The 26,949-nt window shown below is 39.0% G+C and overlaps 1 protein-coding gene across 1 annotated transcript in view; it reads right to left on the bottom strand.

Moving 5' to 3' along the window:
* The window catches only part of NALF1 (NALCN channel auxiliary factor 1), a gene marked incomplete at both ends in the record, with an annotated part of 438,797 nt that extends 422,813 nt beyond the window's left edge, over positions 1–15,984 (bottom strand). Inside the window, one exon of the mRNA XM_082278047.1 lies at positions 15,163–15,984. Within this exon, the coding sequence (XP_082134173.1) occupies positions 15,163–15,984 (822 nt within the window). The remainder of the gene's footprint in view (positions 1–15,162) is intronic.
* Between the last annotated feature and the right edge of the window lie 10,965 nt (positions 15,985–26,949).

Consider the following 26,949-nt stretch of genomic DNA (forward strand, 5'->3'; position numbering starts at 1 on the left):
ATGCCTTCATCAGTCAGTAGCCATTAATACAGACCAAAAACTGTATGTGAAAATGGCAATTAGGCAACATATCCCTCTACTAGTATTTCAGTATATTCAAAATCATATTTTCCTGGGTTTGATTACAGGTTTAGCTATACCTCTTTAATATAATTCTTATAAATGTTATCATCTCCTTCTACCCTGGTCTCCACTTCAATCTAACAGTTTGCCACTAGATATAAGAAAAAAAAAATTAGAGGAGCTATACAGAAAAAAGCAGTATAAACTACAGGAACAGAAATCTTAACTCAATTATTACAAAGAATCAACAGATTTAATGCCTGAAACAAAGCAAGAACCAGATTTTGATGACATTTTGGTGGGACTGCTATGCATTTAAAGAAAATTAAAATTTTGAACACTATTCTAAGTGCCTTTGGAAGTGAAATTTATCTCTAACAGTAAGATACCTCTTTGTGTATGAAAATACACGAATAGAAAAGAATATGGAAAAGTATTTTATTGAATCAGAAGCATGATAAATTGACTAATGCCTAATATGAACTAAGAAGAAACTTCACAAACTATCAAACAATTTTCTGGTCTGGTATAAAATTAATTTTACTTCCCAAGCTTATTCCCAGAGCAGACCACTGAGCAGTGTAGGATGTCAGTTCCTACAGCCTGCCTGCCAAAAAACATGCTCTTTTCAGTTTTCTGATTCTTCAGTATCAGCTCCTTCAGGCTTCAGGGTAAAGTAACATGACTATAACCTGAGATACATTTGACTGAAGTCTTATGAGAATGTGTTGTTTGTCTACTCTTATGTTGACCTTAGTTAAATGTGCAGTTTTGGCAGTCTGCCACTCTGACTGCTTTTCCTACTGGCTGGACAATGTCTTGTCTCTGCTGCTTGGTCTCCCTTGCAGTTCCTGGTCAGCTCAGTAACATCTGGTGGTGCAAAAAGTGCTGATCACCTGGCAGGTATTCCCCTCATGTTTTGATCAATCACACACACTGATACAATTTCAGCCAATTATTTCTTTATCCATTTTTGCTAGGTCAGTATATCACTTTTCTTGCCTCCTTTTATCCCTACTCAGGTTTTGAGCTGGGTAAAAGGTAAGAAAGCTTCTTGGTGGTTACCAAAGGCTAAAAACATTAAACCCCACAGATCGTCAGCAATACTGTTACTATTAGAATACGACCTCTAGAAGAACTGATTTTCTTCCTAGAAGTCCAGTAAATTTACTTAAAACCAAGTCAATATATGGCATGAATTCTCAGGGTTCAAAAGCAGTGACCTATAATTACTGGGCACATTGCAATAAAAATAATAAAACCTGGAAAGGTAGTAGTTTCTCATGCTAACAGAAAATATTCTATCAGCAGGGAAATATCCTTCCAGTGTCCTATTTTCTAATGAACTGCACAGTACTTTCTAATCATTCAAAGAAAAAATTCTTCTATGAAGAAGAATAATATGAATCCATAACATAGGCACAGCTTTGTCTTGTATTCTGAAAAAATCCAAAGAAAATTAAGTCTTTGCATGTATATAGAAACTTAAATAATCAAAAAATAAAATCAGCTACTTAGGCTTTCCTGCATAACTAATTTTCAGTTCAATGGCTACCCAAAATCTAGCCTGAACACTGCATCATAGTAGTATTTTTTATTTTAGCAGGAAACAAGAAAATACATTAGAACATAGTAAGGGTAGTATTGTATGAAGACAGGACAGACTAGATTCACTGCTGCCAATTTCCCTCACAAAAATTTTTCCTTTTCATGATTATTTAGATATTTTTGCACCATTCTGAAATTTAACTCAAGAGTTGCCATAAAGAAGCACTGACAGTTCTGTTCAACCTTATGTCTGTGTTTTGGGAAGGTGCTGTGAAATCCACAATGAGGACAGAGGCAGACCCAAAATGCAGCAGAGCTGCAGTGGCTCTGCTACACAGAGGCTTGGCAGATGCAGGGAAAGCATAGAGGAAAAATCTGCATCACCTCCATAGGCATGCCAACAGAAGATTTAAAAAAAAAAAAAAAAAGATAATACACGATCACTACTGCCATGATTATATAGAGCCAGGTGCAGTGAATCATTTCAGCAATTTGGCTCAGGGCCTTGAGATGCAGGCCTAAAGAAATTGCTGAGATACTTTGGGAATTATCTCCAGGTTGAATGTCAGTGTCTTTAACTATAGCTATATGAATATTAACAAGGAGTATGGATCTGTAGAGACACTCTGTAAACTGAAACAGTGCCAAGAGCCTGGTACCCACATTACATGTGTTTCATCTGTTTTACTTTGGGCTAGCCCTAGTCCTTTTTAGGGACTGCACATCCCTTAGTGCTTGCAGCTCATTACAGGTGCACTTCTGGGGCGCTTGTTTGCCTTTGCTTTCAGCAGAGAGCAATCCAGTTTGTGTGGGGAATCAAGGTGCAGTAAGAGTGGGAGTGAGTGGGAAGTTTCAAAAGCACACCCCAGACCTGAACTGAAATGCTGATGGAGACACAGCCTGAGGGCAACTGCCTGTACCCAGCTCAGGCACCTGTGATTTGTGCACTGCCCAGTGTGTACAGACTCACTAAGAAATAAATAGTTGCCTTTTAACTCTATTAAGACACAAAATCAAGAACAGAGTTTGAAGCAGGACCAGCCCTTTGAGCAATATCACAGGTGCATCTCATGATGCACCTGCATGCTACAGGCCCCTGAACTGCTGAATTAATGTAGTATTTGAGTTCTCTAACAGTGCCTTTATTTGCAGAGGGAAAAAAAAAACCTCTAAAGAGTTTCAAGTCTCTTGCTTCTCTTTTGAACATATCATAAAATAATTTCAAGTATCTCTGTATTCATATATACTTTACCCTGTACCCAGGAGTACAATTTAAGAGGAACCAAAAAACAAAAAAAGCTTATTGATATTCACAGCTGTCATATTCCTTCCTATGAGCTACTGATCTTCCCTACCAGTTAAGATTTTGGTAAAACTCTGAGATGCAAATATTTTCTGCAAGCTGCAAAACTTATCTCCTCCTCCTGCAGATCTAAACAACTATAAAAGAAGAAAAAGGTCTCTTCCATCCCAAACTTCCATTGGATCTCCTCAAATAAGACGTATATTAAAAACTATTTAGCAAAAATAAACCCTAAAAAATGCTGCAAGTATTTACTTTCATACCATAATTTAAAGAAGACTGTTTCTGCAGCAATTAGAAACAAACAAAACACCAGAAACTAAAAAAAAAGGTCTAAAGAAATATTTGGGAAGTCACTGTAATTCATGGTTATATTGCACAAACTAACACCATTCTGCCCTTTAAGATATTTCAGAAAAAAAAAAAAAAAATCACATTATACAACAGTAATGAAAACCTGATCTCCCAGATAATCACAGTGGTCAAAATATCCTGGTCTTAAGAAAGAAGCACACATAAGCAGAACAATAAACTTTGTTGTTATATGCAAATAGAGAAGCAGAAATTAAAAAAAATCTAAAATATTCCACAAATGGTCTCTACAAATGCATTGTGAAGACCAATGTAAGATGGGTCAGTGGGCATCCCAACAATAGATGCATGTGTATTCTACTTTTACTGTGGCACCTTTCTGAAGTATTGATGAAAGAAAAAAAAAAAAGTAATTTACACTTCCACACCGTCAGAAAACAAATAAACCCTGAAAAAAGGAGACTATTCAGAAACAAATGTTACATTTTCCTGTACTTCTTAATTTTCCATAATCCATGACACTTCAGATTTCCATAGGACTCTACTGTAGGACTGTCTACTTTACAGAACACTTGATCCTACTTCAATAATTTCCTTGTTCCACCTCCTTTAAGACATATACATATATATACATACACACACATACGTGCGTATCAAACCTGTAATTTTTATTTAAGATGAGTCATTGTTAAAATTACTACCTTTTTATGAGTGTTGAAATGTACCACAGAGCAAAACTTCCACTAGCTGATAAATTCTTCAACTTATGCTTAAATTTTAGCTGTATTTATGCCAGCATAAATACAGAGTGTATTTGCACCAATCAAAGCATCTTCTCTGGATTTAAACAAGCAATACTACTGATCATCGTCTCTCCTTTTAACCCTGGTGGATGACCTACACTCTTGGCTGGAAAAGGCAAATAATTTTGCTTTGTTTTCTTCAAGGTTTTCCTCTCCCTGGACAACTGAACAACTTAAGCTCATAATATTTTTCTACAGCAGTGCCTGAAAAATCAATAGAATAAGAGAACACAATCAAGACCAAGTACAACAACAAAGAAAAGGGGAAAAAAACATTAATCTAACAACAATTACAAATTAGTAATGTCATTCAAAGACAAGGAAATGAGTATTTAAGGCACTCTGAATATTGCTTTTAGTAGCAAGGTTTGTAAAGCAAATCAATCTGAGTCAAAACTGTCCTTCTGAATTCATATATTTGAGTTTTAAAGCATATCATGTTCCTCCTCTAAAAAGAGTATTACGTGTAAGTAAAGCCATTTATTTCAATGGAGTTAGTCCTGGTTTATGTCACTGTAGATTGCTGACTAAAGAAAATTGGCCTATATTTACAAATGAAAATAAAATAATATTTTAAATTCATATTTGTCATGCAGAGACTGGCTAGCAGTACATTTACTCTTGTCTTGTCCCAGGAATTAATCTTGGTACCTGGATTTTGAAAAGCTATTGTTACATCAATGATTTAATTTCATTAATATAGTGAGGTTGGAACAAAAAATGTGCATTTATAAGATTCAGCTTTAACAATTATGAGATTTAAATAGAGACAAAAGAAACCATAACGCACTTCTAACTGAACTGGAATATAAAACAAGAAGCTTCATTTCCTTCCGCTATACTATATCTTGTTAGCTAAACTCAGCTTGTAATAGGGGTCATTTCCCCAAGGATTGTTACATCAGAAAGCATAAATGAAAAAAAAGTAAAAATACAAAAATTGTTTTTTGTATATAATTTGGGTAATATTTCAAATGTACCTTGTTCAGAAACTCCTACTTCTTCATAATACTGGTCCAAGTTCTGTCAGGTTCTCTGTAGAAATATTACATCAAGACTTTAACTCCACGACAGAACAGGAATGGAAATGAACATCTCTCATCTCTGGATGCAAGAAGAATTTTAAAAGCTATCCCAGGGGACCTTGGCTACGGTTTTGATTTGCTTCCCTTTTTTAAGTGCAGAACCTCAAGCCAGTGGAATCTAATCCTCATATATCCTCAGCCCTGGCCCTGCTCCAGGGCAGAGCTTCTAAGTTCCAGGCAGGCAGCACATGCTGGGGCATCCCCACATACAGGATGCTATGAGCTTCACATACTTGTTCCCTTCTGCAAAAAAACTTTCTTGTAATAAAACCTTCCCAGTCTCTCATTAAAGCACTGTACCACAATATTGACAGCTTGAACCCAGTGTAAAAGGAAAAATATGAAAGGATTGGTTTATACCTTTAGAGGTATAAAATTTGCAATATCCTAAAATAGATGCATTTGGGATACTTTGCTAAATAATAAAAAGGCAGTAAATGAGGCTTTTATGACATGGATCTTTTTCCACAGATTTACACTGATTGCCTGGCTTTAACATGGCTAGAATCAGTACAGACACATCCCACTGGAAAACCACCAGAAACTCACTTAAGGAGTTTACTTACAAGCAGTATTCTGAATAGATGTTACAGTAATGCTTCTCTTCAAACCCTTCAGAGATTTTAATCTTTACCAAAGCATGGATTTGGGATTATTTGTGGATGTTTTTATTATAAAGATTACAATTGACATACACAATTTTATTTTCATCATTTTGATAATATATGCTGGAACTTACAGATCTCTTATATTTCAAAAATAATTTACTTTTGAAGCAAGATGTGCTATACCAGATGTCACCACAGTCAGTTGCATAGTAAGTTGCAAGTTGTTCAATACACAGGAATTTTTACTTCCAGCTATGAAGTGTCTTTATTATTCTAAAGCACTTCCATACAGAAATCCAGTTTCAACAAATATATGTGAAGGCAATGTTAAGAGTATTCATAGGAAATTTGCATGTAATTTTTGTGGGTGTATTTTTAAAATATATATACTTGTATTATTTATTCCCAATGTAAGTAGCCTAAAACCAAATTGGACTTTTCATTTGCCGTTTTGTTGTTGTTCTACAGGCTGGATTTTATTTTAAAGAACATCTGTTTTTTCAATCCCGTGTGTGTGTATACAAATACAAACATTTGTCTCAGCAGAGATGATTTTAGTGCCTTTGAAAATGTAACTTTAACAGTGAAAAAAATACTCCTCTAAATGAAGTTACACTAGTAAAAAAATTATATTGTCTTGACTCATGAGCACAATAAATCATATCATATGAGTTAAGAATATACTTTCCACACTGGCAAAAGCTTTTCCATCTGGTATACTGGTCATGAAAAATAAGTTTACATGAATAAATTTTTATATTTATCATCTTACATTTAGTTGTCTATCACTACACACAGAGGTCTCTGAGATATGTAATTAATTAATACAGATTTTAGAGTATTTAAGAGTTGCTCAAGTTCTCCCTTGAAATCCAAGTATTTATCTAAATAAATACATTTCATATAAAACTCATTTTTTTTGACAAGAACCTTTAAATGTAACCCTTTAATTACAGAGAGGAAGCTAACCAATGCAGAGCAATGATCAGCAAATCATATCAATCACCAAACTCTGCAAACTCTCCTAAAAGAATGAATAAAATGAGAAAAATATTATTTCTAAATATCTCATCTTTTTCCCGTCCCCTTAATAAAGAATGTCCTCTGATTCTGGACTGCTAATATCATTAAAATGTAATAAAGATACTTCATTATGATGCTTAACAGAGATGAAGTCTGTTGACAGGCCCAAGATACCATTTACATAAGTGTTCAGGCAAATTGAAGGCAACATCTAATCTAACATGCAGAGGATCAACAAGAATTAAACATGCATTTAAAAAGCACTCTAGATATCATACTTCCTCCATGGAAAATACCTCCTAAAAGCTGCAGTATATTGCACATTCCAAAATGCAAACGTAATACAATATCTTTTTTTTTTTCCTTTCTAAAATTTTATAATGGATAGATTTGAAAATATAATGCCTTAATAATGAAATTACCTAAATAAAAACATTTTTAAAAACCCATAAAAATACCAGTATCATACCCCAAAAGTGAAAACTTGGACCTTTTTTTTATTTGTAATCTGCCTGGTACCATTTCCTTCTAATTTCACTGAAGTCATTTAAAACATCCACAATGGCTTCCAAGCTGCTGCAGAACTTCTAAACATCTAGACTGAACTTCTAAAAACCTAGACTGAAACATATTGTTTGCTGGTAACTTCAGATCATCTTTACTATTGTTTTAATCATGAGGTTTTCTTCTAAAGATGAAACATCTGAGTCCACTCTCAAAATCAATATATATTGTTTGTCAACACATATACATAAGTCTGTCACTTCAGCATTTATCATAACCATTCATCCCAACAATTTTGTTGCATTCAATCAGTGCTTCAAAGGGTCATGCTAGGTTGTTCCAAAAAGGCTTTTGGCCAATGTTGTATCAAACACAGCTTTTGACACATGTCCATCAGTTTGGATGAAGGAGATGAGATGAGATGAGATGAGATGAGATGAAGGGTGGGAGAATATCAAGTGCTGATCAACTTCACTTCAGAGCCACTTACACCATGCCCTATTCTTTTTCTCATTATGGACTGGGAGCTCATTGGCTATAGCTCATCAGTGTGCATGTTCTAAAGGAGAAATTCACGTATTTCTTATATCTACCCTGTTTGCAAACAAGGTCAAATGACAAATTCAAAGAGAAATCTGGTCTTTATTTTTTTAACGTATCATCAAATTAATCAAATCTCTCCACAAGCCAGAATATGTCTTCAGTGCCTCACTACATTTGTATTCATCTAACCAATTGATGCTGCGAAGGAAATCAAGCTCACACACATTCTCACTTAGAGACGTTTGCTCTACAGTTCTGACAAGAGAAAAGTACAGTGAAAAGTACATAGAAAAGTACAGTATGCTTATTGTAGTAAACTGGCATAAATGTCTACAAATATGTGTTTCCTGAGTGAGGGAGCTTGAGTAGTCTTGGGAGTTTCCTCTGATTTGGACTAAGGGAAGAAATTCTCATACATAGACACTACACTCCCCCCAAAAAATCCACCCTGCTTGTAAAAGAGAGATGGGAGAATAAAAGAAATAATCTCTAGCACATCTACCTACAAAAATATCTATTAAGATGATTTACAATTGTTATTGCCTGGTTTCTCAGCAGAAATAACAACTGGAAAAGACATATGTAGAAGACTTTGGTCTTCTCTCAAAAAAAAAAAGTGATGAAAATGTCGTTATGTCATACAAGGCTCTTTCCTGTTCTCATCCCCAGGAAGCGTATTGCATAGCTCACACATTCTTCAGCAACAGAATATCGATATCTGAGACGTGAAAGAGACTTGTGATTTCACCAGGCTGGTGTAGGACAGCACAAGTAGTAGAATTTTGCAAACTTTTTCACCGTTAAATTTTGCATATGAACGTAATTTTATCCAAACCTAATTTTTATACCAAAATCACTTTGTTCGGATTCATCTAATGTGACTTTTGAGGTCAACAGTGGGTGGAAGTGTTTGTATCTGAGATAAAATGACAGTATGTCCTCCTTAGGGACAACAGACATAAAATAAGTATTTTAGGGCATAATGCATCTGACCTATTTTAGATGTCCACTTTATTGTGAACTGACTTAGACTCTAGAATTACCTATGTATCTCCACTGACTACAAAGAGAGTCTGAACTTTTATATTTTCTGTGGATACCCATAATGGATATCTAGCTTTTTTTTTTTTTTTTTGTCATATGGATTACTTTATTTTTCTATCTTCTGGGATGTTATGACTGATACTTATCAAAAAGTAATATTTAAGAATTCAGCTTCTAAGTTATTTTTTCCCTTTTAGCCAATTCACAGATCTAAATACATTATGGATCTTAGTGCAAGATTGAAGTTATAAATTACTATGTATAGACCAAATGATTTTTAGGCAGGATAAGTGATAGAACTATAATTTGCATTTTGATTACCTTTCCCAGTAGAACCTGAAATGAAGAAGCAAGATTGTCACCGTCTCTGCAAGGTGCACGTGAAGCACACTGCTTGATGTAAAGAGAACAAGTGAACAAAGTGAAATTGAGGGCAGACCCATGAGGTCCCAGACTATGTGATATTAATACCATGAAACATTAAATGGTGGCTGTTGATTAGGGCAGAATCCACTTTAACTACTCTATGCTAGTAATCTGCAGTGATTTTCTTTCCTAAATCAGGAATGATGTACCCATTGACAATATAAATGGGATGAGTATCTTGATGCATCAACTAGATGCAAAATTTTAGAAGTTAAGTGCAGTTAACGTACTTCTGGAAAGAACACCCTGGTGAATTTTCTCTTTTAGGAATGAAGAGATCTGCTCCTGATCCAGTAAAGCATTTAAGCAATTGAATGACCACAAGAATGAGCATAGTCTTCCCTGAGTGCAGTACCACTCATCTAGCTCAAAATAGGAGACTGAAGCAGACTGCAGTACCAGGATTTTAGGCCAAAACACAAATCCCTTAGCACACTGTCAGTGTTGGTCCTTGTATTATACCAGTACTACAAGAAGAGTTATACTAAATTCATCCACATATTTGTCTTAAATTAGTTTTGAAAAATAATTCAGTTTTTACTTAAAAAAAAATCACATGAACAAATAACATCAAAAACCATCAAATTCTGCAAACATCAATTTACACAGTCACATTAGTTTCACAGCATTTTAAACCAAAGTTTTTGAAAGTGTAAACATTTAAGGATTTTGAGGTTTTTTTTTTTTAATACAGCATAGTATTCATTTTTAAAAAGAGCTTTAAAATTAAGAATTATATTTCAAGAGAATCAGAAAAGTTCAGTAATTAAGGGAGGTGTTCTTTTTTGTATTAGATCACCAGTACAGATCTTCAAAGTTTAATTCGTATGGGTTTCTTCTGAGTAGCTTAGGTATCACTCTTGCACAGAACCATCATCACATAAATATGTGATTAAGATGTGAAACTGAAATGCCTAACTTTGTGGCAGATGCTGGTCTGTGTGATCTTTTGTAACTGAAGGGTTCTTTTATCATTTGAGCTTTTGGGTTTGTATTTCTCATCTGCTCTTTTCTGCCAGCTTAATGGAGATTTTAAATCAAAACCTAATTAGACTACATATGCTGTTTGGGAAAAAGTTCTTAGGAAAGTAGTGATTCACATAAGCTTTGATATTTCCAGATAACATCTAAGAAGAAATGTGATTTTAATTGTTTTAAATAACTTTCAATCACCCTCTTACTCAAATAAAAGTAGATGAGCACAGTTCTTTGATCAAAAAAAATTCTTCAGTAACAGAAATACCTACTTTATATTCCTATCAACTATATAATCTATGCTTAATGATGAAACCCTTTATTGGCACACATTTTTCAACTAAGTACTATTATAACTCAGCTATTCTATCACATATTTTGATACCAATACCATAAACCTCAAATCAGAAGTTATCGAATGATATTTAACTCCTGAAAAACAAAAACCTGCCTGTGCATGTTGAGTACATTGGATGCCAGCCAAAGTTTGCTTTTTAGCAATGTTAATATAAGAAGAGTTGGTGTCTTTTTATTTTTCCTCTTTGATATTCTATGAGGAAAAATGAATTATTTTAATGTTATTTTAATTATAATGCACTTACCTGAAGTATACATTTCAAAATTTTAACTACTGCTAAGAGAGCCCACATTTTAAACACTCTCAACTTGCACTAGGTTAAAGAAACCTGTGTCAGAAATTATGACTGGTATCTTGTTCAAACATTAATAAACACATTTGCCAAGAAAGCCCTGGCGTCTGACACTTAATCACAAAGATGTAAGCTCTATCTTTAAAAAAAAAAAAAAAAAAAAAAAAGAAAAGAAAAGAAAAATATTAAAACCCTTTACACTTTTATGTCCTACTTAGTTATTTGACCCAGTTCTTAATCAGAAGTAGCCAGAATTTTCTTCTATTCCACAGAGCGATTGCCTGCTGCCGTAAGAATAAGAGCTTGAGTATTTCCCCTGATAGAACATTGACAAGTCATAATGAGGAACTGTGTCTTCCAACATCAAGGCAATACAGTTTCTGTTAATTGTCTGAATACTGTGCTGTGACACACTGCATATAAAAATGATTTTCTGGAAACCAAGAAATTATAGATATTGCTGAGACAAATCACTGCAAATATAACCACAAGTTCATAATAGGCAATAGCAAGATTTCATAAACATCTTTAAAAAATCTAAATTAAATTTCAAAGAGAAAAAGAGAAGTGTAGATCCAGATTTTCAGTTACTCTGTTACTTTAGTGATTCAATAAAGCTACACCAATTTGTTTCACCATCTAGTTGAATATGTAATACATTCAAATATTTCTCTTATGTTTACGGTTTAGCCATTACTAATATGTGACTGTCAAGACAAGGAAACAATATATAGAGACATCAGACTTTAAGAAGTATTTATAAGAAAGAAGTTGAGGATGGATTTAAAGTGAGACAACACTGACATTTCAAGCTTCTAAACAACACATAAAGTCTTCTGACATACAAACAATATAAAAGGCATATGCATATTCATTGATACCATCAAAAATAATTGTTTTCTAAATTTAAAAAATTTTCAGCATTTTCTACAAAATTTTCAAAAACTGCAATGCAACTCAATAAAAGTTTAATTGTAAGACCTTAATTACAGGACAACACTCTTAAAAAAGAAAAAAAACAAGCAACAAAAACAAACTGAGTACACTTATATATTAAAACCAATACCAAAACCCACCACATAGAATAGCTAAATGTGATCTATAAGTCAAACAAGTCCTGCCTGCAAACTCCTGCAATACAAAGCAATTAATTTAAAATATGCTTCAGAGACCAGGAGACATGTAGTGGAAGACAGAGTATTTTGAAAGTATAGTTCATCTTCTTCTGGATTCAGATAAAAGAATGAAAACATAAAGTCTGAGGTTTAGACTCATGAATCAAGGGCATTTTTGATATGTACTATTTGTTATCACCAACAGTACTTTCTGGAAAGGCGTAACTTGCTGGGCTGAGAAACCCACCATGATCTTCCCACTTTACTGTGAGAGGATGACAGTGCTGAGGATGGTGTATGGTGCTGTGGAGAGTTGGGGAAGGGGGAAGCAACCCCCAATTACAAGTTTATTCTTGACTGTAATCCAGTGTAAATTCTATTAATTTTTATCATCTGCTATAATTGGTTAACTGGATGAAAATCTCTCTTTTTGTGTGAACAAAGCTGCCCTCCAAGAATGCTAAAGACATCTTAAATACAAATAGACTAGTTAACAATACCTTTCATTGTATTAAGCCAAGGCTTACACACATGATTATTGAGTAAAGGCCGTATTTTTAGCACTTCGTTTAAAAGAAAAAGCAGGTCACCACATAAACCACGACACCCAAATAATGTGTGCCTAAACCACATAGCTAGATGTCAAGTCATTTTCTAATCTGACTCTTTACCTAAGAATTAGCTAAATATCCAACATGCAAAAAAATAATATTCACTTACACACTCAAGAAAAGAGAATGTCCTAATTGACTTTTATAAATGAAATATATATAAAACACCAGTAAGCCCAGCAAAATATTGCAACAGTCACAAAGTATTCGAGTTTCGAGTTTCAAGTTTCACCTCTACACTCTTCGGGGCAGCCCACGCACAAGCACATGAACACACACGTCAGACCTCTGGACGTGCCATCCACTCGGCTCTCTCAATCACCCCCACGAATCAAAAGGCCCCAGAGGGACCCAGAAGCACCAAATCAGGGCACGGGGGCAGAGAGCGGCATGTCGCCTGCCTGGCCACGGGCTGTGCGCGCTGTCCTGCAGCACCCTGGACAGCGGTCTCCTGGCCCTCCGCTCCGTGCAGCACTGACCAGCTCAGCCCAGCCCAGCCCAGCCCAGCCCCGCCGCTCACCCCGCTGCGCTCCGCACCCGCACTGGGTGGGCATCTGCAGTGCCCACCAGATGCCCTGGAGAGAGAGAAAACACACCCACGGTTTGGGGGTTTTTTGCCTTTCCTCTTCTGAAATATCTTTCATTTTTAACACAGATTGGTTGGCCAAATTCTCAAAACATAAAGCATTATCATCTGGCACTCAGAACCGCAGAAATGTAGGTCGCTGGCATTTGTCTAGTTCATTTAACTTTCACACAATCATTTGAATGTCAACAACTTTTTCTCCATCATTAAAAAAGTACTTCTCCTCATTGGATGTGTGAAGGGAAAATCGTTACACAGCATAAATTTGCTGTTCCGTTCATTTTCAACACCTTTTACACCCTGATACTCTGTAAGCAACTGAGCACTTTGTGGTAAAGTTCAGTCAAACTGAACTGTGACACAAAAAAAATCACTTAAAGCATGTAAATGCTGATCATTTGGCAGCATGGAATAGTAGGTCAATTTCTAATTATAGGGCTACTGAAATGACAAAAATTTCCTTACAACAATAGATACCTACATTTGATACCCTTTTTTACTTACCCCATTCACTCTGGAAATAAAATATGTTTACATTATCAGTAACTGAGTACATAGCACATATACAATGAGTGTGTACACACACAGTTTGCAATCTAAAAACAGTGGAGTCAACACTTCTGGTGACCCACCTTACTTTTGTCAGGTTTAGAAATAAAAAATAAACACAGGAACTTTCCTACTTTATCCAATTAGGTAGCAAGTTATTTCAGCTTCTGGAGGGACTGTGGATCAATTTTTTTTGGGAAATATATGTGCAAATTATATTGAGTTATTGGTGAATGGGATTCTTTAGGCATAGGCTGTTACCGTGAAATTATTTCAGAAGGCCCTGCTGAAGTTACAGAGCACAGAGGTACTGCCAGGCCTCCTGTTCAGAGTAGTGATTCTCATGCATTGTTGTGTTCCACTGCTAAAGCAGAATTTGGTTCAGATTGGTTAGTGTAGTGCTACAGTAGTTGGGATAACCCAGTTCAGGGCAGAAATATTCACCTCCTAACAAGTACTCAAACACGGGAAAAAAGCATGCAGTTAGCTATTTTAGGTACCGATGACAACTCTTTTCCTCTGCCCTGTCTTGAGAGATAGGCCAACTAATCTTGTTCAAAAGTAAAGAAAAGGCAACAACTACAAGAGCCAAAGTGGGACCCTCTGCATTCTAGCAAAGGAAAAGAAAAACCTCTGGATCTCTCTGAGCAGTCACCAGTGGCACCAAAGGAAACAGCCGCGGCTTATCAAAACGCTATCACCATCACGTTCCAACCAAGGGCCACTGTGGTGCCCGTCAACAGACACCCTTGTCCTCCAGCTTTCCCCAGATCCACAGATTTTGGCAGAGCGCCTGAAAACACTGTCCCGCTCCCGAGGCGGCCCGGCGCCGCACCGCTCTGCTGCCGTCCAGCACCGCCGCCTCCGGGGCCAGGCGCCCGACGGAACCCACCCGGAGCCTCCGGTGCGTGTCCCTGGCCGCCGCGGGGGGACGAACCGCCCGTCCCGGGGGCACCGCGGCCACCTGCCCCCCGAGGGCCGGCGGCCCAGGCAGCGACGTCGGGCAGCCCCGAGCCCGGTCGCAGCTCCCAGCCCCGCTCATTGTCATGCAGACCCTGTCGCTGCCTGCCGCTAAGTCGCATCCCAGCCCGCTGGAAGCCGGCAGCCGAGCCGGAGCCAATCGCATATTCATGAGGAGGGGGAAATCCAGCGCTACGCTCCCAGAGGACTAAGGATCACTTCTTTTTGCGTTTTCTCAAGCTTTCCCCTCTCTCTTCCTCTCTTTTAATAATGCGCTAAGGGGGGGACCCCAGACGATACCCTCCGCAGCACCGCCTGCACCGTGAGAACCGCGGCCGCCGGCGCCAGGGGCAGAGACCGAAGCAGGCACAACAGGGTCCACGGCAGCCACAACAGCCGAGGGAGGCACGCCAGCCCGCCAGCCAGGGACAGGAAACACAGCAGGGGCTCCTACCTTACAATCCTCAGGACACGATTTCACCGAGTACTCATCCGACTGTAAATATTTCTGGAGCATAAGCTCAAACTCTTCGTATTTCTCCTGAGCGTGCTGGTCGTAGCGCTGGTAAGCCTGGACGCACTGGCTGCAGGAGCCTTCCCCCTTCAGCACCACATCCAGACTGCAGTTCAAAGTGTCCGGATTGGACAACCCGGCGAACAACTCCCAAAGTGTGTAGGAATTACAAAAGGAAAGGTAAAAATCCGTCAGGTCCCAGCCGGGCGCCGGGCTCTGCCCCGTGCCCCGCGGCCGCCCCGACCCCCCCGGCCGCCGGCACACCGCCTCCGCGTCGCCCACGCTGAAGCACTGCCCGGACGAGGAGCCCGGGGGGGGGCACGTTTCCAGGGGCCTGGCGGTGGAGTTCCCCAGGAAAGCAGCCTTGCCGTGCCGGGGCTCGGTGCCGTTGGTGCGGCTGCCGCGGCTGCCGCCGCCGCCGCTGCTGCCGGGGGAGGGCGGGAGGGAGGGCGAGGGGGGGGCGAGGAGCCGGGGCGCGGGGGGCGCCGGCTCCCCCATGCCCGCCAGCAGCTCCGGCTCCGCGGGCTCCGGCTTCTCGGGCGGCGGCTGCTCCTTCTCTCCGGTCCCCGTGAATTTGGCCTCGGCGCAGAACCACAAGTGATCAGAGAGCAGGACCGTGAAAAACAAGAGCGATGCCAGGGACAGTCGCCATTTCTGAGCCCTCTCTGAATCCGTGAAGGGTTTCTCGTTCTCCCGGGGTGCGAACCAGATTTTTAAGCCGTCATCATACTGCCGACTACACATCCAAGCACCCCTGGTCATATTTTGGGAACGCACAGCCCTGGCCGACTCCACCGTGAGGGCTCCTTTGCCAGTGTCACCACAATATACATTGACTTAAAAGATTGGGGGGATTTTCTTGCCTGCCTTCCCTTCTCTCGCTCGCTCTCTCCCTCTTCCACTCTCCCCCCGTCTCTCTTTCTTCCTCTTTTTTTCTTTCTTTCTCTTTTTCTTTCTTTCTTCTTTTTCTTCCTCCGAGATATTGTTGGTTTTCGCCGGTGGTTCTGCCTTGGTCTCACCACCCGAAACAGCCCCAGTCCATCCAACGCGGAGTGCCGTGGAGAAGATAAGAGCAATAACGCAGAGAGAGGAGGAGGAGGGAGAGGAGATGGTGGTGGTGGTGGTGGTGGTGGTGGTAGTGGTGGTGAGAGTTGGTGGTGGCGGGGCTGCGCGACTGGTCCTTTCCCCCTCTCACCCAGGCATGGTCAGATCGCAGCTCCCCATCTTCCTCCTGAGAAAAGCCCACTGCCCCCGGACAACCGCATGCCGCGTCCCCCGCTGCCGACGGACGGCTACGGAGGGGCTCCTCGCCTCCTCTTCCTCCCTGCCGCCGCTGCTCCTCTTCCTCAGCCCCGAGCCGCGGCACAGATGCCTGCACCGCTGTCTCAGTCTCTTTCTTCTCTCCCCGCTCCGCTCTAACTGGAGAGACGCTGCTGCAGGGCTCCCGGAGCGCTGCCGAGGATGCTGAAGAGGAGGAGGAGGAAGAGGAAGAGGAGGAGGAGGCTGCCGGGGCCGCCGCCGCTGCTGGTGACAATGGGCTGCGGCTGCCGCCGCTGCTGCCGCCGGGCGCGGTGTCCCCGGGCGCACGGGGCGGAACTGCCTGGCTGGGGGCCCCCGATGGGCACAGGCATCTTGGGCCCCTGGGCTAAGTTGCCGCCATCTTCGTCCTGGAGAAACACTTTTTTGGGGGGAGCTCTGCCTTTTGCGTCATCTCCTCCCGCGCCGAGATCGCTCTATCCTGGCGCATTGGCAGCAGCAGCAACTCTGCCTCCTCCTGCCTGAGGAAGAGGAGGAGGTGGGAGATGCACTGGGGACCACATGGCCCCATCCAAAGGGCTTCCTCGATGCAACTCTTTCTACTCATCTCACCGAAGGGACTGCTCAGTACCACTCTCCAGCCCTCTCTCCTTCAGGGTCTCCTTCCCTTTGTGTCCATGAAACACCATGCCCACGCAGGATGGTGGCTGAAGAGGTCTGTCTCTGTGCCTGTCCTTGTCATAGCAAATCACAAATGGCATATGAAACTCCAGGCTCTGCATCCTGGCCAGTTTTTGGCCACACAGTAAAATGCCTGAACACAGTTGCCTGTCTTTCAGTCAGAGAGCTGTAAAGCAAAATGACCATAAACTCCAAGCTGTTTACCCAAGAGAAGTTTTGCAAAACCCTGGTTCAGCCCATGAGCGGGTAAATACTGCCTGTCTGTCTGTTTCCCTGTTTAGACATCACTACTTAGAGAGAAAGGCAGAGGGGCCAGGCTTAGCTCTCCTGCTAGGGTGATGATATCACTGATGTCTCCTCTTGGACCCATGTCAGAGACCCAAACACCTTCTGTCCCCAACCATCAAGGTCTCTTGCTTAAATAAGCATACTGTTTGCACATGCCTAAGTGTCTCTCACTCCTTTCATCTTGCTCACTTATGCGATGTGAGCAAGATGAAAGGACACTCACTTATCACTTACCACTCACCAAGTTTTCTGGATTCCACACAAGAGAAGAGTAGGTGCCAGCTAGAGGTAGAACAGTATCAGATGAAGACCTGGTGTTCACCTTGAGACATCAGGTATGCTATTTGGAAATATATCTATTTCTATCCTATTTGGCAATAGGATAACCAAGACACGTATTTTAATTTCTTCATTGGACTGGTAGAAGGTTTAGAAACCATATTTTTCCTTTTTCCTGAGGCTTTCTCTATCCTGAGGGACTGACAATGGCCCTTGAAAAAAGTACATACAATGTACTGCAAAAGGTGGCTTTGCCCCATTTTAGGGTTAAAGAAAGCCTTTTTTCTTTAACATGGTCTATGAACTAATACAGCTTGCTGATGGTTCTTGAATTCAGCATCCAAAAATGTAGTGGGAAAAGACCTGAGACTAAACTGTATCAGAGGAGGACACAATTTGTACCTAATCTGACTGCCCTTAACAAAAGGGTGATCTTACCAAGTAATGTGATGGAATTTCTGTCACTTTGAGCAGTAAATCAAGGCTGGATATCTCTCAAAAGGAGATGGTAAACCTCGAACAGAAGATGCAGACCTGAAGTATGAATTGCTGAGCGGGGTTCTGTGCCCTGCGTTATGCTGGGGGTGAAAGCGTATTATCATAATGGTCTCATCTGGCCTTACAAGATCTGTGAGTCAAATACTACAGCAAGCAGAAGTTACCTGTGGATTTTATTTCAATAGGCTATTTCAAGATATAGAAATAAGTGTTAGTAGTGTAAGGAAAGGTCTACAGTACTCAAATCAGAATGCATCTTTGCAGTTTTCAGTCAATCAGCTCACACCACCTGCTAATGGTACATTATTAGTTTTGGTCTTGAAACTTTGATTGAAATGATTTGACATACTGGCTCTGGTACTGAATTTGCATTTTTGTAATGCTTTCTGTTTCAGGACAAGACTGTGACCAAGCTCTTAAAAGGCATTCAGGACAACTTTGCCACTCTAAAATGTAGCATAATTTATTTAATTATCTTTTGCTAGTTTGATTATGTATTTCTTGTTAGAATAAAGGAACTGAAGCAGAAATACAGGGAAAAAAAAAAAAAAAAGGAAACCCAAACCAAACCAAAAACAACTGGGATAAGCAACAGGTTCCTGACATCAGGTCTGAGATTTTCAAAATGTGCTCTACTAAGATATGTGGCAGTGACTGTGTAATTATTCTGTGTTTGACAGACAAACTTGAGGTGAAGAAAGTTGGTTTTGGAGTCCACACCTGGCAAACAGGCTTACTTTATATACTTTTTTTTTTTTTTTAAATGGTGTTTCCCTTTTGTCCTGTTGGGAAAATGAGAGGATAATAGACAAATTTTCAATCCACAATGAAATGATGAAAGTTCTTTATCTTCATAGTGGAACTTCAAGAATTGGTAATGAAAACATACTGGTATTCAGACCTCCTTTGAAACTTAATATAAAAATTAATTCCTAAGTCTTTGCTCCTCTGTTTACACTTGTCCAAGATCAAAGCAAATATACTCAAAGTCAGTATGCTAGGATGGTTTAGATATACTTGGCTTCTCAAAAAAAATCCATTTTCATGTCATGTAATATTTTCACACATTTCCCAACTTTTGCCTAGAAATACAGAGTGAGAGTTCTTTTTCAGCACCTAGAAATAAACTATAATAAGACATTTGGTATTTTCAAAATGAGCATGTCCTTGCTTTTCCACTGACAGTTTTCTGTAACAGACAATATGTCATGCAGAACTGTTGTTTTGCCTCCTGTGTTTCCCCCAAAGCCCCATTCCTTCTCCACCTAGCACAGTGAGTAACTTGCAGCTTAGTTTCAGTAGCTCGTTCCTGATGGAGCCGAACAGATGCAGTTCAGTTCTCTGGTGCCCCTTAGTGTTAGGTCTTGGAGCTCAAGGGATAAAATAAGGCTATAAAATAATATCTGAAAATCAAGAAGCTGTATGTGGTGGGGGAAAGAATCTGAAGTACATACTGTAGCTGCTTTCTCTCAAAGTTCCTTCAAAATTTTGTTACCATGAGTCTGATCTAAATAACAGCATTTTATTTGAAATACTTTAATGAATTGTATGAATGGGAAGAAAAGTGAAAAACTTTCCTCAAAAATATCGCTACAGAAGTATGCCCCCATATTCATCATTCTTCCTAAATAACTCTAGTGGTGCAGAATACTTCACTTTGAAATTACATTTTTTACTGGGAATATTTATTACTTGTGTTACAAAGCTTGGCAAGTGCGAGGAATTCATGGAAGCCTGTCTCCCTAGCTGGTGGAGTCACCAGATGTTTCACAGATGGATCTCCTTAAAGTAATGTAGTTCAGTGTCCTCTCTGCCACACTGTGCTTTAATCAATACAGTCAGAACTGATGTTCTCTAATTCTTGGACTCATAATATGTAAGACAACTGATTTATCAAGCACTAAGGACAAAGTCTAATAGGATGCACGTGCACAAATTCAGGATACTTGAAGCTGTTGTTTAACCTACATGCCATATGTTTTCTTTGTGAAAATACTTTAGCTTAACAAGCAGAAATATTTATTGATGTAACACCTTAATGGTAATAAGCACTTTTCAGAATAGACGGCTTTGCTGTTTCAAAGTAAATGTTCTTATATTTTTGCCTAATATTATGCAATCAGTTATTTCCTGCATAATTCTCTTGCTTTACTTTGTTGATTACAAAATTGTAACATCAAAAGAGCAGTATATAGGTCTTTCAGATGACTTTAACAGGTTTGAAAGCCACGTCTTGTCTTTGTAATGTATATTCTTTATATAAGAAAAAAAATATTTCGTAACTGCTAAGCAGCACTTCTTTTTGTAAAAAGCAGGTTATTTTTAAGAGAGTAGATTTCATTTTATTTTTGGGTTGATTAGTTCTACTCATAGGAGCAATTGTTGCAACAATTATTAACAGAAATACTCAATTAAACCTTTGCACTGGAGGCTCATCCAGCACTTTTAATACCAAGCAAACATTATCATGCCCTTTACTAGTACCTCTTAGTGATTTTTTTAACAGTTTAAACAATTTGTCTTCAATAGGAATATCTATACATTCTTTTTAGGAAAAATGATATGCCATTTATGTGGTTTAACATCCTCAGAGTCATTTAGATTTTGTATTATTTCAGCATCTCACAACAAATTTTGGTATTATATTACCCATTACTTGGGAAGGGGCTCAGAGATTTAACTATCTGAATACACGTGGTAAGAATAATATCCATGATGGTTGTAAGATACAAAGAAGTTAAGAACACTGAAGAATTAATTTTTTTTTCTCATCACATTCCTAAGGTCTTAGTTTCCTATTCAATATTTTTCAGAAAGCTGAAATTTTGTGAGAAAACTTGAGGCATCTGGGCCTGATTGCCCCAAAGCAATAGGAAATTTATGTTAATGTTATCAGAAGCTCCTAATCCTTGTTCAAACAGCACTAATTCAGATTTTAAGATTCTTGCATTCTCCTTTGTTCCCACTTTCCACATTACCTTCAATTTTGTCTCTTTGGCTTGACTTTTTTTAAGCTTTTCTTACCAAATTAGGGGATTAACTATCACCAAGTAAGTTATAAAAGTTTGTCCAACTGGATTTTAAGTCTGTGCAGTACAAACTTCAAAGATAGTGATGTCATTGATTGAATTATCTTGCAGATGTTTTCTGACTGTCCTGTGAGACTTCTGGTTAGAGAATGAGAACATATTTTTGTTTGTTGATATTTTCAGCCATGGAACAATGAACGGATGGTACAGGGAGTCCGATACTGTGTCTCAAAAAATTGTACGTCATCTTTATCATGACATCTTTATAATGAGAGATCAGCCATAATATGACATCCAGTGGGTATATTTGGGCATGATCTGAAATATTCTTCATTAACTGAAGCCATCAAAAAAAGTGAAATATAACTTTTGCACATGACTGCAGCAGGAAGACGATAATATAAATGTCTCACACAAATTAGCCTATGCCTGTTAGAGTAAGGTCTGATCCAAAGCATTCTGAGATCCAGGGAAAGATTCCAATGGGTTTTTAAACCAAGCATGTAGAAAGGAAACAGACAGAAGAGTAAAGATTCTGAAGGAAAAGGACTGAAAGCAACACCAAAGGTAGATTTTTTTTTTATAGCTTTTAAAATATTTTTCCTTGTTCCCCTTTCTTATTAATTGTACATGTTTGCTGCTTTTTAATAAATTTATTAACCTGACTATGTGATTACACTTTTACGGACATCAAAGACATCTTTTTTGTCTTTTCTCCTTGGTTACCTTGTAGGTATCCTGACTCTTCCTTGTGTCCTAAGTCACCTCATAGGAAAGAGATAATACTTGATTTTTCTTAGAAGTACTCTTTTATAATCTTTTTCTTAAATAAGAATAACTGTGCACTGTGTAAAAAGTCTTAGGTTTTGGTTGATCAGTCAAATAGTTTTCCTTTCCTCTCTCTTACTGTCATGGGAAGAAAAATAAGTACTTTTAGAGGTAACCTCACTCTTTCATTCATAGTCTGGTTTCCTCTTTAAGCATGTTACTGTAGAATGTTTTTATCAGCCTGAGTTACAATGCCTGCATTAGGTAGGTTTTATTTTCTGATGTACTGATATGATGCTGCTGTTCCAGAATTCACACTAACTTGAATTTGTAGCCCCATGTTCATCCATATCTGTGGTATGAAGGATGTGGAAAAAAGAACAAATTTAGAAATATTTTTTGCTAGCAAGTAACATTTTCCCTACTTTTCACCTCACATTTTATTCCACATTCCTTTGAAATGTGCCATCCTCCAAAACTCTTTTCAGACGGAAAATGAATGAAAATGAAAGTTTGGTAATATCTTTATATTTCAAGGACTCATGGCTGCAGTGTAAATTTTAAATGCATGACAGTGTGGGCATGCAGGAGACATTCCTACATATGGGGGTTTCTTGTTTGACCAGCAGAAACATCCTTACTACTGAAACATACATAGTTACCTATAGATTTGATATAGAGCTTGAATATAGGTTGAATAATCATCATTATAATATACATATATATATATGTCTCCTAAAAATGTGAACACTTTTAGCGCTTTTCGTCTCATTTAGCTTTAGATATCTAGAGTTAAGCATCCAGTCAAAGCTTATCCTTTCACCATGTTATTAATAAGGAAATACAGCTACCTGCAGAACACAGCTTGTTTCATCCCTAAATGGGTTTCTAAGACATGCACTCCTGTATGGTAAGTCATCTTCTGCCATCTCTTTACACTGAATATGGAAGAAATGTCCCTGATTCACTTTACATCATTGCCTATCTAAGCTGGTTTTGGCTGAGATTGAGTTAATTTTCTTCAGAGTAGCTGGTACAGGGATATGTTTTGGATTTGTGCTGGAGACAGTGGTGATAACGCAGGGATGGTTTTGTTATTCCTGCCAAGTGCTTGGACATTATCAAGGCCTCTCACCCCACCCCATCAACAAGGAGGCCAGGGCTTCACAAGAAGCTGGGAGGGGTCACAGCCAGGACAGCTGACTCCAACTGACCACAGGCATATCCCAGACTATATGATGTCTTGCTCAGCACATAAAGCTGGGGGAAGAAGGAAGGCAGGAATGTTCAGAGTGATGGTGTTTGTCTTCCCAAGTCACTGTTGTGTGTGATGGGGCCTGGCTTTCCTGGGAATGGCTGAACATCTGCCTGCCTATGGGAAGTGGTGATTGAATTCCTTGATTTGCACTGCTTGTATCGCTTTTGCTTTACCTACTTAACTGTCTTTATCTCAGCCCATGAGTTTTCTCAGTTTTACCTTCCTGATTGTCTCCATCATCCCACTGGAGAGGAGTGAGCTGTGTGGGGCTGAGTTGCTGGCTGGGGGTTAAACATGATATTATTGCACCCAGCTTGTAATATTTAAAAGACAAGCAGTCATTTTAAACTAATCAGCAAGATTTCTGGCTCTGTCTTGGTGTCCTGCAAAAGATTCTTGCTGAAGAAAAAGCTGCAGAAAAGTGTTGAAGTGCATATTTGGCACTTCCTATCTTTTGTTTCTAGTTTTGTTTGCTAGTAAAGCAGACGTGAATGAACCATACATTGACAGTCATTATTTTTGGAGCCAGGTCGTATCCTTTTCCATCAAACATATTATTCTGCCTTCTGCCAAGTGGCTCCCATGCCATCTGCCGGGAAGGGAGAGATAGGGTGGGCTTTTCTCTCTGCCTTCCAGGGTTATTCCTGTGAAGAAGGCATGTGACTCAAGTTGTAGGATGACTCAACCTCTTATGGTCTTTTTGGAGTCATCCCACAATCAATTTAATGTGTCTGACCCGAAGACAAATGTCTCCTTTTGTCTGCAACATCACCAGCAATTTTCTAAACTTTGGCTCCTGTTCCATATGCCTTGCAAGCGATTCAGAGAACTGAGCACGGGCTGAAAGCAAAGAACTCCTGAGATTTTATTCAATTTCCACTCTTTAGATGGGGTATGATTCTGGACATTCCCTTTTCCTCAGCATCTCTACATCTCTATTTACGAACAGGAGAGGCTAGGAGAATTAGGTAATGCCTGCAAAGTGTTGTTTTAAATAATAATAAAAATAATGAATTTACTCTTGATGGGTTACTTTATATGTCAGCATATAATGTTATTTCTTATCTCATTTGGCTCCTAAGGACTGAATATTTGTTATTGTTTCAAAGCAATTACTTTCCATTTCTGAGTGGTATACACAGCTCTGTGAATACACAAAGATTTTCTACCAAAGAGATCTCATTCAGATCATTCTCAGTCTTAGAGTAAACAAACAGTATTGCTTTTCTAATTTTCCAGTAAAATACATTACTTGATATTTGGCGATATATTACATTTTCATTGCATTAGATTGCTGGAAAAGAGGTACTTTATTTGCATGCTTTTATCTTGTGGGGGGAAGACAGAGAAAGGAAATGTAATTACACTGGGTACTTTAGTCTCCTAATTAGTTTCACTGGGTCTTAGATTTAACTCTTACATTCTGTTAAAGTTCATTTTTCTTCTCTTTCCTTTTATCTTGTTCTCTTTCTTTGGTTTCTGGAGGCAGCCCCTGATGGCTGACTGTGTCTGTGTGACACTCACTTTTCCCACAGCATCACAGTAATACTGCTCCCAGCCTGTTACCTAGCATATTCTGAGACTTGCTAGGATAGGCAGACAGACTCTGCCTCTAAGTACCACCATTATGGGTATAATTTGCTTGAAGCCACAAACAGGGCTGGCCCAGGGTCACTGGAAGTGCACTGTGTGTTGCTGAGGTGACTGCATGCTCTCACAATTCACAGACCATCATTCCATAAAATGTGGGCTAGCTCTGCTGCATACAGGCTTCATGAAACAATAAGAGAAAACGCTTCACAAGGGCAGTGATCTTCAGCTTCTTTCTGGAATTCCTCTGAAATAATACTGCAGTTTCACTGTCATTACTTTTTTTTAAACATTTCTTATAATTTCTTAAAGGTAACAACTCTTTGAAATCCTGAATTACAGACCAGATCCCTTTTAGTAAACAAAAATGCAAAAATGAAGGGGGAGTCACCACTTTACTTTATATTCCTAACTTAGCACTGACAGTGAGAGAATTCATTAAAGTAAGATAGCTCATCTCTGAAGTCCTTCCTTTAGTCAGTGTAGAGAGAGTGGCTCCGTTGCGGGGAAAAATTTTAATTAGACCCCTTCTCCACATCACCCTGAAGATGAGCATCTGTCTCTCCTCTCTGTCCACTGAGCCTCAGGAGGGAGCTGCTTTGGTTTGGCACCTAAAGTGAGGGTTGAGACTGCTCTCTAGAGTCTCTGATGTGCAGGGTACATAAATTAAAATCATGAGAAGTTGTAGTAAGCGGTTGATAGCCACAGGATCAGGGAGGGTGAGAGTGTTATAGCAGTAAATTCACCATTAAGGGCAGCCAGTGGGGACATTGCGATTCATATTGACATTACTTACACTTAGAGAAATCCTTTTGAAAATGAAAACTACTGTTTCACTTTTTCAAATTTTGTTTTCTTTTTAATTAAAATAAATGTTTCTGGCTGCCTTATTTAGCAATGGCTGTAAAAACTGCCCTCTTTCTTCTCAGTCTGAACTTTCTGTAGGGGCTAGCCTGAATAAAGAGACAAATCTGGGGATTCAAAACAGTGTTGTGTTGCTCATAAAAGGTGTCAGGCCAGACCAAATTAAATAGTGCTTTGACCTACCGGTTTTAAGTTTACCACTAGAGTGAATATACTCTCATCTTAAGGTATTTTAAAAGCAAAGCCAACATAGCTAGGTTAAGTAGTGGCACAAAGAATGGACAAGAAAATTGGAAAATATATTTTCCTTTATAAATACAGTGATATGGAGAACTCCATATCATATGAAGAAAATCCATCAAGAAATGTGAAGTTAGGACTTGAAAATTTCAAAATTTTTGGTAGCCTTCTGTCAGAAATTTGAATTCTTAATGGTATCTACCCATTAGATGATGAAGTTACAGATGAATATTTGTTGGCATATTTTTAATATTAGGGATTTCAAAAAGTTAACACGGTAAAGGTCACCAAGACTTTTTTTTATTATCTTCTACAGAGGTACAAAACCAGTTTATGTAGTTTACATAACTTCATTTCAAAGGCTTTGCCATCCTTCCTAGGCAACTTTTTCCCTCTTTAGGTACTGGAATGGTAGAACCATATAAACTGGCGATTCTTGGGGAAAACAGGAACTATTTTTAGCAGCTAATTGTATTCCAAAGAAGACTCTTCCCTTGCCAAGAAAAAAGAGAAAGGCTCTTTCAGGGTGCTTCAGAGCATGTAAGTTTAGCTTCCCAGTGCCAGAATTATTTCAAGATGAAAATTAAAGTTTTTAGTTTCACAGATGCATTTGAGAATGCTGCTCCTAGTTTAATGCACAGAATTGCACATACCAAACCCTCTTTACATCAAGGAGTAATGCAAACAAGAACCTTATGCAAAGTTATTTTTAAGACATGAACTGTTTCTGCTAATATTTTTCCATTCTGAAGAATGAAGAAATATAAACTCATCATAAGCACGTACAGACATCTATTCTCTGGAAGAGACGGGAAAGGCAATCTGCTTTTGATTATGATCAAATATCACAACTTGTGCCACCACACACCACGAACTGCAAAACATCTGAACCATTTGAAAGCAACAATCACAAATCTAAGGTGAATTTAGGAATTTCCCTCCTTTCCACATTTGTAACTGTTCCAGGAAACCTTC

The sequence above is a fragment of the Coloeus monedula genome, assembly GCF_965178545.1.
Source record: "Coloeus monedula genome assembly, chromosome: 3".
NCBI lineage: Eukaryota > Metazoa > Chordata > Aves > Passeriformes > Corvidae > Coloeus > Coloeus monedula.